This window comes from Solanum lycopersicum, chromosome 5 (genome assembly GCF_036512215.1).
Source record: "Solanum lycopersicum chromosome 5, SLM_r2.1".
Lineage (NCBI taxonomy): Eukaryota > Viridiplantae > Streptophyta > Magnoliopsida > Solanales > Solanaceae > Solanum > Solanum lycopersicum.
This window is the reverse complement of record NC_090804.1, coordinates 5,850,509-5,871,797: the sequence shown is the minus strand read 5'-3', so window position 1 is coordinate 5,871,797 and position 21,289 is coordinate 5,850,509. Positions and strand designations below refer to the sequence as shown.

The 21,289-nt window shown below is 32.1% G+C and overlaps 1 protein-coding gene across 1 annotated transcript; it reads left to right on the top strand.

Moving 5' to 3' along the window:
- The first annotated feature begins 17,089 nt into the window (after nt 1-17,089).
- LOC101262310 (nuclear transport factor 2-like) lies at nt 17,090-20,553 on the top strand. Its single transcript, XM_004239411.5, has 9 exons — nt 17,090-17,202; nt 18,339-18,519; nt 18,666-18,942; nt 19,043-19,260; nt 19,392-19,557; nt 19,644-19,768; nt 19,880-19,942; nt 20,045-20,105; nt 20,272-20,553. The coding sequence occupies exons 2-9, from the start codon at nt 18,346-18,348 to the stop codon at nt 20,397-20,399; spliced, it is 1,212 nt and encodes a 403-aa protein (XP_004239459.2). The 5' UTR covers nt 17,090-17,202; nt 18,339-18,345; the 3' UTR covers nt 20,400-20,553.
- Nucleotides 20,554-21,289: the final 736 nt, after the last annotated feature.

Genomic DNA, 21,289 nt, shown 5'->3' with positions numbered 1-21,289 from the left:
AATTAATCATCTTTTTTTTTTTTAAATTTACCCTTAATGATAGTGTAGTTCAATTGAAAAGTTACGTAGACTTTTGATATTCTTGGTATAGTAGGATTATATTAGTCAAATTACACCTTATATCAAATTTTCCTTGAGGGGTGTGCACATGACAAACAATTATGAACGGGGGAGTAACATTTAAGTTAATTATATTGTAGTCCTTAAACTTCACCAACAATTATAGTTTTTACTTTTCTATTGTTCTAACAAGCTTTAAAATTGATCATTTTAAGTTATAATTGATATTTTGAAGACATAAATTATATCCACTCTTCAATAATATGTTTAAAATTTTCGCTTTGGTGGAGTTTAAAGAACTTAATTTTCAAATTTTTTTATAATATACTTTTATTGTTGATAGGTTATACTATAAATCATGCATTTTATCATACTATTTTATGGAAAGATTATTTTTATTTATTCAATTTAATAAAATTTACTCTTAAAAAGATTAGACATTTGCATGTGCATCATTTGCTTATATAATTATGATTAGATAATTTAATTGTCACAACCCAGAATCGGGCCGCGACTGGCACCCACACTTACCCTCCTATGTGAGCGAACCAACCAATCTAAACCTTAACATTTCAATATAATATCAACAGAAGTAATGCGGAAGACTTAAACTCATTAATAAAAACCAATTCGATAACTATTATTTCCCAAAACCTGGAAGTCATCATCACAAGAACATCTAATTCAAATTACTAAACTAAGAGTATTTTAAAAACTAAAACAAGTAAAAGCTAGTCCATGCCGGAACTTCAAGGCATCAAGACATGAGGAGGAAGATCCAGTCCAAGCTAGAAGCATTAGCTCACCCTGAAGATCCGATGTAGTGAAGACTGGCTTGAGTTACTGTTGAATCGAAGATGACGGCACGTTTGCTGCACTCCACAATTAAACAAGAAGAAAACATAAAAGTAGGGGTCAGTACAAAACACGGGTACTGAGTAGATATCATCGGCCAACTCAAAATAGGAATCAATATATATATCAAGTAATATCATAAAATCAACTATGATACTCAACATATAGCAACAACAAGTACTATATCATTAACAATTACCGTCAAGTTCACACATGAGAGCTCAAGCCTCAATACCATACTCATTTGGGAATCATGTTCATTAGATTGAGTATATAACATCTTTCAAGATTCATTATCTTTATTTCTCTTGTGTTGGTACGTGACACTCCGCTCCCTCATTATTCATTAATCCTCTTGTGTCGGTACGTGACACTCCGATCCCCTAAATCTACGTGTCAGTTCGTGACACCCGATCCCCTAATTCTACGTGTCGGTTCGTGACACCCGATCCCCTGATTCTACGTGTCGGTTCGTGACACCCGATCCCCTAATTCTACGTGTCAGTTCGTGACACCCGATCCCCTAATACTACGTGTCGGTTCGTGACACCCGATCCCCTAATCTCCTTCTATCAATTCATCAAGCCTTCTTTCTTACCAAGACATCATCAATCCCATTATTTTAGTTCATCATGCCTTCTTTTATACCAAGGCCTCATTATTAACAAAGAGATTAGGATTTTGCAAGATTTGGGATTCAATAACTTCATCATGCTTATATAATCACAATTATATAATTACATTCATGCAAGCATACAATCAAGCACATAGCAGGGTTTACAATATTATCAATACATATCATTCGCTATTAAGAGTTTACTACGAATATCGTAAGAGAAACCATAACCTACCTCCACCGAAGACTAGTGATCAAGCAAGAATTTCCCAAAGCCTTGTGTTTTTCCTCTTCGTTCGTCTCTCTCTATCGATTCTCCTTCTCTCTCTTTCTGTTCTTTTCTTTTTCTTATTCAAACCCTCTTTCTTTTACCCTAATTAGTATATAATTAAGAATAAAAGATGGCAATAATAACCCACAATTTAACTCAAGGTTACCTCTTTTATCCCCCAAGAAATTGAGTTATTAATATAAACTCACGAAATATATAATTATAGCAGGTTCGTCATAGACTCGATTTCCTTAAGGAGTCTGTGACGGCCCGTCGTACCTACGACGGTCCGTCCTGTACTTCCGTCACGATGTTCAGAGAATCGTTCCCTGTACCAAATTCTCAAGAGTTGAAGTGTTTTGAAACGGTGGATCATTACGGTTCGTCGTGCCTGTGACGGTCCGTCCTGCAGGTCCGTCCTGCAGGTCCGTCACAGAGTTCAGAGAGTCGATTTCAGCACCCAAATTTCAGAATTTCTAAGTGTTTTGGGACGAGACACCCTCGACGGTCCGTCGTGCCCATGACGTTCCGTCGTGGGTTCCGTCGTCTCAGCCTGTTTTTCCAGAAATAAAATCTGCTGCTCAAAACGACTAAACAGGTCGTTACATTAATGTATAGAACTTATATTATTTTATACACAAGTATCCCTTAATCTATATCAGAAATCTCAGATACACACTTATACTATACTAAGGTCCTATTATCTCCTGAATTTATTTTATAAGTAATTTTCTACACGTTGTCGACCTACGTGACACTAGATTGAAAAAAAAAGGTCAATCAACATTGGATCCACAAGATTTTTTAAAAATTCGACATTTTGAAACTAAAGCCTAAACGAGGAAATTTGACATTTTGAAAAATAATTTAAAATTTAATATTTAAATTGTAATTAATAAAATTAAAAAAGATATTTAATATTAAACTTCATTTAAATTTGTTGGAGACTCAGTTTTGTCGATTGAAAAAATAATTAAATAATTGATAAAAATTAAAAAGACATTGAATATTAAACAGCCCATAAAAATTGAGATGGTAGAAGAGGGAGGAGTATTCAAAAATATGCCTAAATCATGATCAGGGTTTTACTTAATTGTGTGATTTTAAATAATAAAATTGCAAAATATAATTAGGCCTTCTATTATATTTATTTGTCTGTTATAGCAACATTTCATTATAACGATAAATATTTTATTTGAATGTAATTTTTAGGTTATGTTATATGGTATGTTCTTTATAATATATGTGGTAATAAGAATCAAAACATTATTCAAAGAAATGATATTAACGCTATTATAAAGAAATCTAATTGTATCTCAAAGACCGTACTATAAAAGTATATTGAAGTATTAATGATACTTAAAATCTATCAGACACTATCAAAATTTGTAATATAAGCAAAGTACACAAATATCAGTCACTATTTAATTGTGAATAATAATAAGAAGATGATGTTAAAAAGTTTTTATTGTTTTAAAATGAGAGGAAATCCCTCTATTTATAAATAACAAAGGATAGTGTGAACAAATATTTATTGTGCCTTATCAGAAATGTTACAACTATTGAAAAAATCGCAATCCTTCGCAAAGGTCACAACCTTTCATAAAAGTCACAACTCTTCATTAAAATCGTAACTCTTCATAAAGGTCAACTTTTCATATTTTGATATATAAATAATAATAATATCCGACCTTAGAATACACAATATAATTTTTTCATGTTCATCTGATTATTCTTTCCTGATTATAGCCTAATTGTTTTAAAATACAATTATTTCTCGATAATATCCGACTTTTAAGTAGAGTTGTCAAAATGGGCTAGCATACCCATCTTGGCTATCCCATACAGACTTCGACATTTTATGAGCCAAGCAGGGCTAGCCCATTTTTGGTGTAGGCCAGAAAACGGCCGCTCAATCCACAAGTACGTGGGCTACAAGCTTGCCAAGCCAGCCCACTTTTTTAAAAAATATATTTTTTAGAATTATTCAATTAAAATATAAATTATAATATAAAAATATTGTCATAAATATCGACAAAACAATGTTACATGATGTTAATTTTGTTACTTTTTAATCAAATCCACAAATAAAATTATCTTTATAATATTTATTAAGTTTTTTTTCAAGTAAAAGTATAAATATCTAAATCAAAATATTAACTTAATTGTTGTGAGTTTGAACTCTTTAACTTTAAATTTTAACGTTATATTTTATTTTTTAATTAATTTTTATTGGCCCACGGGCCGGCCCTGCTGATATTTCTCAAGCTCCACAAATCAGCACGCTTATTCAGGCTGGGCTAAAAAACACTTTTCTCATGTGGGCTCCAAAAATCATAGCCCAGCCCTATTAAATCTCGGGTTAGGCTAGGCCGGCCCAACAGGCATAACCCATATTGACGGCTCTACTTCTAAGTTGCTTGCTATTAGATATCATCAAAATAATAACTGAGGTATTTCAAATAAGTATTTATTTATCAAATATGCTTGTTTTAATTTCAAACATAGAAATTTGAAAATATATTTAAGAGTTCTTAAAATTTCACTTTAACTAAATTTTATGTCCAACAATATAACTTTGTCACGATTCAACCCAATGCGCCGTATCGGCACCTACTCTTACACCTAATTAGGAGAACCCTCGAATTTCAAACGTTTTTCAAAATGCGAAAAATAAGAAACATACGAATAAAAGAAATTCATATATAACATTTTATAAAATAAGAGTTTTTTAAACGACTCAAAGTTAAGACTTGTAGAATATTTAACTTCCCCAAGGATCTAGTCTAAATAGGCACAAAAGCTACTGTGAATACAAGGTATAATAAGACTAGAAATGACGCAACTCCCATCATGCAGAAGGAAGAGTAGAAGCCGCTGGAGATTATCTTCGTCTTCACCCATGAAACATCAGTGATCCAGAAATTAGACTATGCCCAAAAGACATAGCAAAAGTAGTATCAGTACAACCACTCATACTGGTGGCATCATCGATCAACCCGATACCCTGATAATATAAGAATTCGACTAGTAAGAGACATACATTAATACCTATCTCTCCTCTACCTTGACCATTCCAGATATTATTATCATACTAGCATACTTGACGCTACCTGTTATTACGCCAGTCGAGACATACTATCCATTTTATAATACTACCCCTCATGGGGTAAAACCCAACTATAACCAAAACACCTGTACCTCAACAATAATAAAACATGACCACATTCTAATAATTAGGACACCTAGTTCCCCTTATCACCACAACCCGATATGAGACTCCACAATTCACAATTCATTACACAAACATACATCGCTAATTAATTTAAAACATCACAATCCACACATATGTATATATAACGCGCAACCCAATTATCATGTCAGGATTCAATGTCCCATTTCACATTTTCAATTATGACAAGTCAATGTTTCTCTCGTGAAATTTCATATTCAAATTGTTAGTACGTCAAGTCTTGGTACCCGATCCAATATGTATATTGGTACGTGACATCCGATTTTAGTTAGTGTGTCCATACGTGACACCCGATCCAAATGCAAGTTAGTGTGTTGGTACATGACACCCGATCCAATATATCACCACTCAAGCACAATCACATTCATGACGTACTCAAGTTCCGGGAATGGATTATTTGTAGTCAATTCATTAGGTTTGTTACTACTTTTATACTTTGCTTATACGCATGTATATCCTACAATCACCAATCAACAAATCACACAAAATGAGCAATCACAACAATCACCTAACCCTAGTTCACGAGTTAGTGTTTTTCCTATGATGTACATCTGCTATAACACTTATAAATATACGCATAATATACTCTTTATTTTGTTGGTGCACGAAAGTCTACGCATGAATTCTAACGTCAAATTTCAATATACTACACAGTTAATAACATGTTTATAACTACTCATTAATAAAATCTAGCCTACCTAGGCGCCAAGCAACTGCACGAATTATAGCGTCAATTCTAGTTTTTGGGCGACAAGACGGTGAATATGGTCAAAAATTTGCAAGCTATTGATCTCCTTACACTAGAAATCTCTCCTCCTTCTTTCCAAAGCCTCAAGCAGCTTTTGGAGGGTTTCTAGGTGATCCCCGCATCTTTTAGGGGTTTTTGGAAAAAAATAAAAAATAAGACTTATATATATATATATAAAACGTAATTTACATTTTGTCTCGCCAATCCCGCTCTAGCGGTTACTTATCCCGCTAGAGTGTTGCCGCCCTAGCGACATATGTCCCGCTCTGGCAGGACAGTGGCCCCCTGATTTTCCTGATGTTTTTCATTTTCCTAATTAACGACGGCTTGGGTCATTACAAACTTCAACCTTCAAAATACCATATGTTAATGGAAAAATGCACAAGTACTCTCCCTAGAAATGACCGAATCTCACAGACACCACCTTAATTAAACTAAGGTCCTATAACCCCCCCCCTCCCCCCGAACTAATTTTTTTTTTATAATTTTGTGAACTTTTTTGACTTACGTGACAATAAAATATCTCCCACGCGCCACAATTGCGTGGAGTCACGGAGTGTGCCACGTATGACAAAAGGTGCACAAAATTACAAAAAAATAAGTTCAGGAGGGTGATAGGACCTTAGTTTAGTTAAGGTGTTTCTCGGGAATTTCGGTCAAACATATATATATCTATATACATATACATACACACACACACACATATATATATGTATGTATATATATATGTGTGTGTGTGTGTATGTATGTATATGTATATGTATATATTTCTATTATATGGAAGAGTCATGATTACGACGACCAATAGTAATATTGTAATTTTAAACATTATTTATGGGCAAAGTTATAACTTTATAATTGCATAATTAGTGGTCAAAATAATTTTCTAGAAGAATCCAAGAATCTTTTTCAAGAGTCACAAAATTTTTTGTTTCATGTGTGACTCCACATAATCTTTTTATTTAATTTTAAAAAATTAATTTGTATTTGTTTGATTATAATAATGTAAAAAATATTTATACAATTGAAATAGTTCATATATGTTTATTGCTACCACAACATATTCAGTATAACCTATCATCTTCCATGATGTAATTTCATTTTAAATTATATATAATATTTTTAAACATAAGTATTCATATAGTTTTAATAGAAAGGGGTAAAAAATATGCTTAAACTATCCGAAATAGTTCATATTTATCCTTAGATTATATTTTGGCTCAAAACTATCCTTCCCGTCAAACTATTGATCAAAAGTGCAATTCTTATTAATGAAAGTTGTTAAATATCATGTGAATGTCACATTGCACGCCAATAGGGTTCCACTGCCACATATACTAAAAGAAAAAGGGTAAAACATACCCTTAAACTATCTGAAATAGCTCATATATATTTCTATTATAAAGAAGAGCCATGATTACGACGATCAATGGCAATATTGTTGTCACGATCGGAATCTAGACCTCAGACGAGACCGGCGTCGTTGACCTCTCAGAGGTCGCAAACAAGCCTACTTACGTCATTCTTACTTTACATAGGTAAATTTTAGCGAAAAATTTGAAACTTTTTGTTTCTTAACATACTTATAAAAAATATTTTCATTAATACGTAATTGTTCACCATCAACCATCTAATATTAAGAGATAAGCAACTGAAAGAAATAGTTCAATTCTTATTAAGTGTATAATTGCCGAAATGGCACCAATACATAATCTGAATAAAAACAGGAAAGAAATGCTAGCACAACATGCTCCACTAGCAATACAGAATTCGTAAACTATGCAAAGGCTCTTTGAAGACTTTTTCAAAAGTTTTTAGCAAAAAAAGCAAAAACAATTCTCAACTAAAACTAAGCTAGAATATAAAACAGTAGCATCCTCGAAAGCATGAGGACCTATCAAAACCGAATGAATGACGGACGTTAGGATAACTGTATATGGTTAGTACACACTTGTACTAAGTATGAGTATATGCAAGCACACACCACGGACATGCATGAGAAAGAATATCTCTTTCCTAAAAACATAATTTTTGGAAGTCAAGTCAGTGGACTTGCCAAATTGAGATTTGTAAAGTTTCCAAATTTGGATTAGGAAAGTCAGTGAGCTTTCCAGATTTGGAATAGGAAAGTTATGCCATGAGAATAACATACATCATACTTTTCACATTTGCACACAACGTATAACATTTACACATAGCACATATTATATAGCTTACATCACATTTTGCATCTAGCACATAACTTCTTTAATATCATTCATTCATATGTCATGAGACCTCGGAATCATAGACTTAACATTAAGACATCCCAGAAATGAGGGCTCAACAGATGAGACCTTAACTAGGGAGTTCATTAGCAAACACAGAGTCTGCTTCCTTCATTCATACATACTCCATTTCATTTCATCATAGGCCAGTGTAAACACCAGGTATACCTAGGATGTAGTTTAAGACTTTCATTATGTTCGTTGTGCAATGACCAAGAATGACCTAATGTCATTACTTGAATCTAACCCACCTTTTGATTATCCTATCCTAATACCTTTGGTATAAATTATGTGCATTATTTGAGGATGTCCTCATTCATTCATAGGGAACTTTAACTTTAACTTAAATAAATCATGTGAGCATCATGAAATTCAATGTCTCCCCCACACCGAAAAGATGTGGAATCACCGGCCAAAGTGACCCAAAATATGCTAGCGTACATGGAATTCAACCCCGTTAGATCCCTATATTGGCTGTATAGGTTCGAAGACTAGGAGATATAAGGATACCCATACCCGGCAAGCCGGACAGTCTCATCTCATGAGAGTTACGTGAACCTTCGTCCTTCTCGAAAGAAGGCATCACTGCTCATAGCTAGCCTATCGGTGCTTAGTATAAAGTTCCATTTCATTCATCTCATACGCCATGAAAGATGACTTCTAGTTTGAGGACATCATCGCTCATTAGATGATTTCTCATCTTATCATTAGTATTAAGGGTGTTAAGCTCAATACTTTCATTAGAGTGTTCATAGAGACTGGTGTATTCATTATCTTACACTTCTCATAGGTGAGTACGTTTTGGTAACATTTACTTAGGCTCATTTAAGATTGATCTCATCATTTACATTAGCCTCATATCATGTTGTCACCACATTCCTTATCATTAACACCTTTGATTTTTCATAGTTACTCACCTCTTATTATGTGAATGTTCATTTCATCATATGCCAATGCACTTGGCCATTTAATGTGTTTCACACCCTTACTTAACCCTTCTAGTGTTTCATCATTTCATTGTTCATTTCCTCATTTCATCTTATGCCAATGTACTTGGCCATTTAGTGTATCTTACACTCATACTAACCCTATTAGGGTTCATAATTTCATTACATACATCTTAAGTTTACTTACTTTTGAACGTATATTAGACTTATGAGTCTATACACAAGCCATACATTCCTAAGATTACGTGGTGTTGACACCCAATTTTGGCCTAACATTTTAAAAATTCGTGATTTTGAAGCTTTATTTATTTAATAGCAAATTTTGGTCCGATGATTTTAAAATTCATACATTTTGAGTCAAATACTAAAAAAAAAATTGACTTTCCCACATTGTCTCTCAAACAATTTTTCAATTTTGCAATAGTCCACATTGGTATTTCATCCTTTTTGAGGATTTTTGGGTTTCTATATAAGCCCACTTCATTCACTATTTTTAGGAGAGGATTTGGAGGGGAAAACAAAAGAATACTCATAAAATTTTTGAGAATTCTTGGTTCCCATAGTTTAAATATTTTAAAGTGTTTTTGTGATTTTTCGAGTTGAGAATTCTTGGTTCCCATAGTTTAAATATTTAATTCTCAGCTCTTTTATGTTTTCTGTTTATTATATGTAGCTTGTTTTGTTTTTTAGTTTAATGTAGTTCTAAAAGTCAATTAATATTTGTGTTTATTGTAGTTTTAATATTAGCATTATTTTACGATTCGATGTTTATTTATTTATTATTACTATTATTTTAAAATTGTTAGTCAACTATTTGCTATCTTAACTTTTCAGGGTTTTGTTATTATTCTATTTTAATGTTATTTTTAATTTTTATATATTACGTTATTGTTGTTTCCATTTCTAATTATGTTATTTTAGTTTGGTTGTTGTTTTCCATATTCTCTTGGGATAAGTTTGTTATGTTTTGTTGATATTCAGTTTATATATGTTATATGTTGAAAAGGGCCGATGAAAAATCTATCCGTCGGGTTTAGAGGCCTCCCCATTTTAAAAAGACGGAATTTTAATTCAAGTTTATATATTTTAGTTGTTGGAATGGCCGATGAAGAAATTACTGTCGATTTCCAAGGCCTCCCATGTTAATAAGACGGATTTTTATTTTAGTTATTATGTGAGTTATTTATTTTTATTTTTATTATTTTGACACTAACTCTTTTACTAAGTGTCTTTACAAGTACCCGGAGGTGCTTCTCCTTGAAATTATTCAAAAAAGTTCGAATTATAATTTCATTCGTTATTTTGTGAATATTGACGTTAAGCAAACATTAGGCCGATAATTATTTTTTTGTTGTGTATATTGTTTGTTTATTATATGTGTTTATTTTATATTTTTCCTCAATTTGAAAAAAAATTAATTCAGTCGGGAACCACATTTGTTGATTTCGAAGGGTGCCTAACCCTTTCCCTTCAGAATAACCTGAACCCCTTACCTAGAATCAAATTGGTTTCGTAGATAAATAATTGGTTTCCTAGTTTTCCTAAAATTAGGTGGCGACTCTTTTTTAAAACTCGTTTATTTTTAAACTTTGTTAAAAATTGAATCAATTAATTATTTTTTGAGTTGTCGTGACGTTTCAACCTATTCCGAAAGAGTAGGGATGTAAACAGAATGACGACTCCACTGGGGAGTTTAGAGGTATTAACCAATATGAATTTTTTTTTCAAATTGAGGAAATTTTTGTTTTATTGTTATGTTATACTTTGTATTTTTATATTTTGCTTATTATTTGTTTATTGTATTTATTCATTATTTATTTTATTGTGTATATATTTTTTATTGCATTTCATGACATAATTTCCGTCAAACGACAATTAGTTTGCATTAGGACAAAAGAAGTTACGTGGCTTACCACGACTTCCTTCAGGAAAACACACAAGTCTAATATTTGGAAGTAATAAACGAATAGTTGGCTTGCGGTCATCCAACGTCGTTTATTAGCTTCACCGCATTGTCTGTCCGACTCGGGTAATCGTCACTTCTATACCAATTCTAGTCACCCTAGGATAGAGCAAAACCAAATCCGAATTTAAGCATCAGCCTAAGATGACTCAACACCCAAGGCGTATTGAATCCATTAGAAAGACCACCTTGAGTCCATAACGACTTTTAGCCTAAAAGGACGATCATAATTGTGTGTAATTTGAAGGATGTATACGTCGTTTGACAAACCACAGTTCATCTGAATTAGAAGGTTATTTTAATAGTTTAATTTTGTCAAGCTCGAGTTTTCAAAAGCTATGATTCCATCTAAAGGTGTTGAAAATCGGAGATGACAAGAATTTCGAGAGGAAGACCCTTCGACAAAGGCTTAGAATAGGATGGTACCCCTACGTGGGATTAAATATTTGTAATTTTTTTTTCCTTTGACTTCATAATTCTATTTCATTTGTTCATAAATTGTACTAAGTGTTTTGGGGGACAATGGAAAGTTGTCAAAAGGCGTAATACATCCTTCGAATCGATAGGCCTACCCTAGGCATAAAAGGGTTACATATTTGTTTAGGACGCGCAATAATTATTTGTATGCTAGGTGATATATTTCAGTTTGTCTTTAATTAAAACCGTGTTTATGTATTTTATTCATTATTTGTGTGATATTTTACATTATTCATTATGTACAGGAACTAACACTTTTACATTTTGAGTTATTCTTCTTTATAGCGAAAAATTATTTTATGTTCAAATGAAATCATTTTTTATCCGAAGTCGCAAGAGACAAAAGGATTAACAAAATTCGAGTCCTTGTATTTCACAAGACGTTAATATCAAGTCAAAAAACGATAAATCAGGGGAGTATTTGACTATAAGGTCGCATCTATTTATTTTTATTATTACTTTGCATGACGGTCCTGCTCTCACATATTTCTCATATTTTTGTAGGGATACCGTCTTCGACATCAGTCGGGGATGGTCATAACAATGTCTGGATCTCGTGAAAATTGGAAAGAGACAATGATTCAAGAAAAACATCCAAAAAGAGTACAACAAATCATTACTGTATAAATTCATAGGTTACATTCAACGGACAGGATAACTATTGACGATTAAGAGGTTATAAAACATATTGGTGCGGGAAAAAAAAAGCAAAAAAAAAAACTTTATGATTACGAATTTCAGTGGCGTTAGACCTAGGAATTTCTTTGAGTTGTCTAAATCTTTAAATTATTATATGACTTATCTGGCTGAACTACGCGTACCTGATTCTCATTTTGGTGAGATACGTAGGCAACCCTTCTTGGGTTCGATATTATCTTTTTTTTTAAAAAAAAATTATAAATAGTTTGTGCATATTTTTCAAGTCATATCTGGCCGAACTACGCGTACCTGATTCTCATGTTAATGAGATACGTAGGCAACCCTTCTTGGGTTCGGTATTATCTTTAAAAAAAATAGTTTGTGCATATTTTCTAGTCATATCCGCATGAACTACGCACACCTGATTCTCACGTTAATGAGATACGTAGGTAGTCCTTCTCGGGTTCGGTAATCATTCTTTCAAAAAAAAATTGTTTGTACATACCATAAGAGTCATGTCTTCAGCTCGGTTGGGAGCTATGTGGTTAAGAGTATGTAAATATATTCGATATGATTGAACAGACTGACTTTGCGGTAAACTATAGATTCTCGTGGTAACTCTTATCTGTACTTTTGTGATGCTTGAAAATTCTCTTGCATGCAATCAAGATAAGAATAAAACTAACCTTATGTTTCATGTGCATTGTGTGGTGAGATTTTGATCAAAGTTCAATTGTGTTACACTGTTGATCTAGAACTTGACCTGAATGTTTTTCGAGGCGAAATCATTAATAATGTTTGGTTTGAGAAAGGATTGTAGGCCTTTTTGATCCGGTTGTGCCTTTCAAAGCCTACAAAATTACATTAATCCCTAGCTTTCCCATTTTGAGCCTGAAACCTTCATTTGGACAACCACATCTTAATCATTACCCTTTTGAGTGCTTACGAGCACTATCCTCTCTTGGCCCAACCTTCTTGAGTACACAAAGAATGTGCAAATTATAAAAGGAGATCAATGTTTGAAATTTCAAAAAGCAAAGATATTGAGTCTCTCAAAATCAAGGAAGCAAAGACTCTAGAGAAAAAGAGAAAAAAAAAAGTGGAAGAAATAAAGAAAGGCAAAAAATTTCTTTACAGGACAAGTGAAAGGTTGGAAGGAAAATATTCCAACAAAAAGGAAAATTATTATAATGAAGAAGTGAAAAAGCTCAAAAAAAAAAAAAGCTCAGAAGAAAAAAAAAGAAGGGAAGGGAAAAACCTTAAAAATGAGAATTCAAAAGAATTTGAGAGGGCATAGAATAATGAAGAGGATCTGACGCCAAAGGCGTACCAATCATTAAGAGCACAAATTCTGTGTGACGCTCAAGGAGGAATTCAGTCACTTTTACTTCAAATAAATATCCTATCCATCCCTAAGCCTACGTTACAAGCCAATGACAAGTCCTACATGATTTCATTCCAAATGTTCTCACATTAGTGGAGATTTACATAAGGGTGAAGCATATGATATCACAGTTGTGTGCATTGAACATTCTTGTGAGTGTGAGTGCATTTTGAAAATGTCCTATAATCAAATGTTTCAAATATGTGTGAAATAGGACTAGCCTTTGTCGTGAGTGCACTTGAAACATGAGGATTGATACAATTCAAAATCTTTGTTTGAAACAAAATGAACGGATCTTGTCAATCCTTAAGTATATTTGAGATACCACTTGAAGCTGTAAGAATTACCTTAATTCAATCTTTAAAAAAAAAAGAATGGGAGATTTACCTGCAATCCTAACTGTTGGTATCAATGTGGTGAAGATTTGACTATCTCCTCACATTTTTTATTTTGAAAAAAAAAAGAGAAAAAAGAAAAGAAAAAATTGTCTTTTGAGCTGTTCATTATAAAAGGTGTCATTAAGTTAATCTTATATATGTGAGACGCCTATTTTACTTCATTGGGTTGTCCATACCCAAAATGTGTTATGTCTTATTTTAGGCTTTGAATATAGCAAGGAATACCATTTGCATATTCCATCATGTTCATATTGTGCATTTTCTACTGATAATCTTTCAGATTCTTTGCAGTACTCATCATCCACAAGATTGGAATTACATTTGACCTGATTCCTGCCTCGACAGGATATGTAGGCGCCACGATGGCACGGTCATATACCTAGTGTGATTATTACTTTTCATTAGAATAAAAATCGGGACAGAATTTTTGAAGATATTTCAAAAATTCACATTACAGATAGTCAACAAGTCAAGATTGAAGATCATTTTGAGATGTGCCAAAATTCTAACTGGGACAGAATTTTGAGAAAGACCTCAAAATTCTGATAAGTACTGCCAGAAGCTTGATAATAACTACAAAGAGCATGCATCACAATTTAATTCATGCATTCTTAGTTAATATTCATGCATTGAGAGTCAATTCATGCATCCCTAGTTGATATTCATGCATTGAGAGTCAATTCATGTATCACGAGTTAATATTCATGCATTGCGAGTTAATCTTTATGCATCGAGTGTCAATTCATGCATCGCGAGTTAATTCATACATCATTAGTTAATTCATGCATAGAGAGAAAATTCATGCATCGCGAGAAGATTTCATACCTCGTAGAAATGTATGCATCGCGAGAAGATCTCATACATCACAGAAAATTCATGCATAGCGAGAAAATTTCATACCTCGCAGAAAATTCATGCATCGAGAGTTAATATTCATGCATCGAGAGTCAATTCATGCATCACTAGTTAATATTCATGCATCCCTAGTTGATATTCATGCATTGAGATTCAATTCATGCATCACGAGTTAATATTCATGCATTGTGAGTTAATATTCATGCATCGAGAGTCGATTCATGCATCGCGAGTTAATTCACGCATAGAGAGAAAATTCATGCATCGCGAGAAGATTTCATACCTCGCAGAAATGTATGCATCGCAAGAAGATTTCATACCTTGCGGAATTCATGCATCACTAGTTAATTCATGCATCGAGAGTTAATTCATGCATAGCGAGAAGATCTCATACCTCGCAGTTAATTCATGCATCGCGAGAAGATTCCATACCTCGCAGAAAATTCATGCATAGCTAGAAGATTTCATACCTCGCCAGAAAATTCATGCATCGCGAGAAGATTCCATACCTCGCAGAAAATTCATGCATCGCGAGAAGATTCCATACCTCGCAGAAAATTCATGCATTGCGAGAAGATTTCATACCTCGCAGAAAATTCATGTATCGCGAGAAGATTTCATTTCATACCTTGTAAAAATTCATGCATCGCGAGAAGATCTCATACCTCGCAGAAGATTCATGCATCACGAGAAGATCTCATACCTCGCAGAAAATTCATGCATCGCGAGAAGATCTGATATCTCGCAGAAAATTCATGTATCGCGAGAAGATTTCATACCTCGCAGAAAATTCATGCATCGCGAGAAGATCTCATACCTCGCAGAAAATTCATGCATCGCGAGAAGATCTTATACCTCACAGAAAATTCATGCGTCGCGAGAAGATCTCATACCTCGCAGAAAATTCAGGCATCGCGAGAAGATTCCATACCTCGCAGATAATTCCATTCATCGCGAGAAGATTTCATACCTCGCAGAAAATTCATGCATCACTAGTTAATTCATGCATCGAGAGTTAATTCATGCATTGCGAGTTAATATTCATGCATCGCGAATTAATATTCATGCATTGCGAGAAAATTTCATACGTCGCCGAAATCCCAGAGACACACTTATATTATACTAAGGTTACCCCCCTGAACTTATTTTTAATGTAATTTTCTACCCCTTTTTAGCCTACGTGGCACTATTTCGAAAAAAAAGTCAACCATCGTTGGGCCCACAAGATAGTGCCATGTAAGCTAAAAAGGGGTAAACAATTATTAATAAAATAAGTTCAGGGAGGTAACAGGACCTTAGTATAGTATACGTGTGTCTCTGAGATTTCGGGCATAGGTTGAGGGGGTACTTGGGAATTACCCCTAAATATAAAATTAATCTAAAGTTTGTTCTCACTCCCTTTCGGTTTATATAATTTTAATTTAACTTTTACATGAATATATTTTTAATAGAAAAAATACTTTTAAAACTTGTGGTCTAAAACAAACCATAGGTGTTCATATAACTATAAATCATCTTAATAAGAATGAAATGAATATTTTAAAGTCAAAATATTATTTAAATATATAATCATTCTTTTGAAACTGACTACAAAGAAAAATATGTCACATAAATTAAAGTAAAATTTTCATAAGTTTTCATAGTGTAAAGAGTTAATTACATTATATCGCCTTTTTTTTTAAATTACAAAATTTTCTTAGAATTAAATAATTTCATATAAATCAGCAGACATGTTGATACATTGATCATGATAAATTGCTATTGAGAAAACTTGCAGACACATAACTCATGGATGAATCTGGGAGGGGTTTATTCGAGAGAGAATATGAATGTATCCGGGAGGGGAGAAACATATCCAAGAGAAAATATGAATGTATTCAAGATGGGATAAAGATGTATTCAAGAGAGGACAGGAATGTATCTGAGAGAAAATTTTCGTAGTTTTTTTAAATAGTAGAAAATTTTAGAAACTGTAATAAAATAAGATATTAATATATATAATTATTTTTAACTTAAAATTAAAAAAAAATTAATTATATTAGGCCCGTGAACAGACCTTCAATTATCTAGTATATAATATATTTTCGAATATATATATATATATATTATTTTTATTTTTGCAATTTTACACTGTGAGATACTTCAACTATGATTTGTCTAGATACAATGTTAACTTATAAATATCTTTTCTCAATTAAACTTTAAATAATATTCTTTTTTTAATATCAAGTATTTCATGTTTAAACACATACTTTATATTATTTCTAAGAATATTATAATAAACATATATGGGAAGTACTTAATTGATTTATACTAAATATTGACCTATAATATCCTAGTTGGAATTAGAGAAAATATATCAAAGAACTAAATATTTTTCACTCCACCACTATATATTGGCTACATACTTTTTACATTCTCTTTATTCTTTCTTTGGCTTTGTCCAATTCCAATACTTTTTCTTAAGAGGTATTCACAAATTTCTTCAAAGTTGTTTTTTCCCTCTTTCTCTTCTATGTTTTTTCTTGATTTGTTTAAATGATTTTTTAGATTCTATAATTTTGAGTTATTAATTTTGTTGTTATCATCGTTATTTTATCTCTTTATCAGTTCTTAAATCTGCAACACTATTTTAAAAAAAATAAAAATTCGATGACGATTTTAACTTTTATCAAGCCTAAAAGGGGGGAAATGTGATTTTCTTTTGTTGTTCTTTTGTACTTTCCATATAGAATTTAAGATCAAACCTTTAAAGAATGTTTTTTGTCAATAATTAATATACATTTATTAATTTTGTAGGTTCAATGATTCAGATTTATTAAAGTTGTTGTGTTTTATTCCATTTGCTAATTTTTGAACTTGTCATACCCTCTTTCAAGATTTGATTGTTTTTTTTAAAAAAAATTTCTTCTTAAAAGTTGTCCTTTTCTTTATCTTTTTATTGTTGTTGTAATTTCCCTTTAGATTAGACCTTCTAAGTGAATTTAAGTGTATAAATTATTATTAATTTTTTGCTTTAAGGATATCCTATTTTATGCTTTGAAATCATAATTTTTGAAGGTTGTTTGCTAAATGAATTGATAATAGATTTAAGATTAATCTTTTCTTGGTTAGGTTTATACATACAAATAAAAATGCTTAGATCTTGGATTGCTAGATATTTTTTCAATTGTTTGACTGTATCTTATAAAATATATCACTTCTAATATTAATTTAATTATCATTTAATAAGTTAATGATAGATCTATGTTTCAAATATATTTTTGATGATTAATTATGATTGAATACTTTTATTTTTTTTTGTTTTATTTATTTATTATTATTATAGAAGGGTCAAAATAGATTTTGTTTTGACATAATCTTTTTGAATGATTAATTTTTAAGGTTAAAATCATGAGATTAGTTATCTTGGGATTGCAAATATTAATTTGATATAATTTAGATGCTCCTTAAACTATCCATTTGCATTTATAACTTTTTCCTTTTTGTTTATAGTGTATCATTTTTTTACTAGTATAACTTGACTATTTTTTATTATATTTTTTTTTTATCTATATATTAAAACTAACTCTAATTAACCCTCTATTCATTTGATCTTATTGTAGTGCAAAAATGGCTACTCATTCAACAGGACATGCTGCTGAAAAAGTTGCCAAAGCTTTTGTGGCTCAATACTATAACATTTTACAAACCCGAATCGACCAATCGTATCGATTCTACAAGGAAAAAAGTATTCTAAGTTGGCCATCGTCCGATGGTGAAATTATGTCTGTCACAACTTCTGATGTAAGTATTCTAACGGAGAATCTTAATAGTTCAGTTGGTTGACTATAATTTTTTTTTGTCACCTAAAGTTTCAATGTTTTTAACTTTGAATAAAATGTTTTTTCTATTTTTTTTTTAATTTTTGCTAAACATTTTTCTAATTTTAGGGCATAAGTGATTTTATCATGTCATCACACTTCAAGGGTAGCAAAGTTGAAGTCAAAAATGTTGACTCTCAATCATCTGTTGCTGGAGGTGTTTTGGTGATAATTATGGCTTACTTAATTGGGCAAGACAAGTCTAGAAAAAGGTTTTCTCAAACTTTTTTTCTTGCTCCACAAGAGACAGGATACTATGTGTGGAATGATATTTTTAGATTTATTGGTGAAGAAGAAAAATCTTCAACAATTGTTGAGGAAAATGGTTCAATTGATACTCCTTTAGGTATGTCTTATAATCGCGATGACCTGATTGTATAAAATATTTTATTTGTTAGCGCATGGAATTTTAACTGTATAGATTTGTTTTCCATTTGGATTATTAGCTATTCAGAACAATGCTGAAAACAACGTTCAGAGCAAAGCTGAAAATAACGTTCAGAGTAAAGCTGAAAACAACATTCAGAGCAAAGCTGAAAACAATGTTAATGATAAAGTTGACCAGAAGCCTTCAAGCCCAAAAGAACAAGAACAAAAAAAGAAGGACCCTGTGGGGCCCGCCATTGTTGAGAACGAGGCTCCAAAAATTACCTATGCTTCAATGGTTAGTAGAACTTTTATGAATCGTTTGATTCACATGCTAGTTATGTAAAAATCATAAAAACTTTTTTAAATTGTAATTTTACCTCTGAAGCTTTGTCTAATATATATTTTAATTCGAAATATTTTCTATAGATAAAGCAAGGTAGGTCCTCGCCACCAAAAAATGGTGGCCTCTTATCGGCTCCTAAAAAACCGCAACCCAACAACTTGGTGAAGTCTAGTTCGACTGGTGTGTTGAAAGTTGCAAGTACTCATTCAATCAAAGTTGCGCGAGACAATTATGATAATGACATTGAATGTAAATTTTTATTGTTTTAGTCAAATAATTGATGAAATTTTTATCATATTAAGTGAATTATTGAGTTACTCGTTTATATTTTACAGATAAATCGATATTTGTTGGAGGATTACTACCCAACACAACAAAAAATGATTTATATGCTGTTGTTAAAGAGTTTGGACCCCTTCACATTCAAGATGTTCAACTAAAAGCTTATGAGGCATATCAGGTATATATATGTATCACTTTCATTTTATTTTTCGATTTATCATTTATTTAGAACTTATTTTTTGTTTAATGATTAAGTATTTATATATATTGAACTCTTTTTTTAATGTAGGATGGATATTGTTGTGGTTTTGTGCATTTCCAAGATGCAATTTCTGCTCAAAAGGCTGTCTATGTAATGAATTTTCCACATTTTAATCTTCAAAAATATTTATCGGTTTAAAGTTTATTGATCGTCTTATAATGTTTATCTTTTTTCTTTAATGTTCGATTCAAGACTCATCACATTATGGTGAAGGGCAAACGAGCTTACATGAGATACAAGAGACATAACAAAGGTACTTATATATGTGTGTGTGTTTGTCGTTTTATTCTGTTATAATATAAGCATCAATTATTGATTTCACAGTTTGAACTGATGAAATTGATAACCTATAGGTCATAGAGATGATTTTACTATTACTTCAAGACTTACTTTCTTTATTATATCGTAATTTTTTTCAGTTCACGGAGATAGGGCAAATTCTCCATCGGAGAGAGGTGAGTTTCAAGGTGGTCGACGTTCGAGGAGCCGGCCTCAAAGTTCTGATGGACGTTGGGGAGAAGGTTACCAACAAAAGTACTATCATTAGTGTTGTTTTAAGCTAAATTAATTATATCAAATCTTGTTATGGTTTTATTGCATGTTCATGTTGAAGGTACAATATTTGGTGTTTGGATGGTTTTAAAAATTAATACTTCAACTTTATAGATTTTTATATCTATATAGTTTCAACTCTTTTTGAAGTTTCTTCAATAGTTTACTGTATATTGTATGTGACTTTTGTTTAGGTCTATTATTATTTCTGAGATCCAGATATTATTACCTAGGTTCCTAAATTTAGAAGGAACTAAAATGTAGCTAGTATTATTGAGAGTCAACAGGGGGAGGGTGAATTAAAACTTCCTTTAGTCGACTTCCTATAGTAGTCAGTCAACTTACATACACATTAATAAAACAAATATATAGAAATAGTAAAATGCAGTAAGTAAATAACACAGAGAGTTTTTATACTGGTTCGAAACACCGATGTGGTGCCTACGTCCAATCCCCTTGGGATACAAGGGTTTCTTAAGAGCTTTGAAGTGAACTATAGTAGTACATAGTTTCTGTGATTTGATCATGTTTGATGTGCAAATCATATTGCTACCTTGACACTACCACTATTTGTAAACCTACACTCAGATTCTTTCTTTTTCTTTTCTTTTCAATTGTACCATTCACGTGTTTACAAAGCTTTAGGAACGATAAAAGAAGGTTGTACTATAAGCTCAAGTGAAGTTGCGTACTTCACACTTAAGTCTGGGGGTAGTTTATACATGCATAGACCCGTGCTCTGGTAAGGAATAACACAAGGAGTATTTATCTCAATCAAGGATAATTGAGAGATTACTTAATTGAGGCGATTTGTTGATCCATGTCCATATTAAATATGTGCATGGTAAATCACTTCTCTATCCTTCTTGGCTTGGCCGGCTTGAT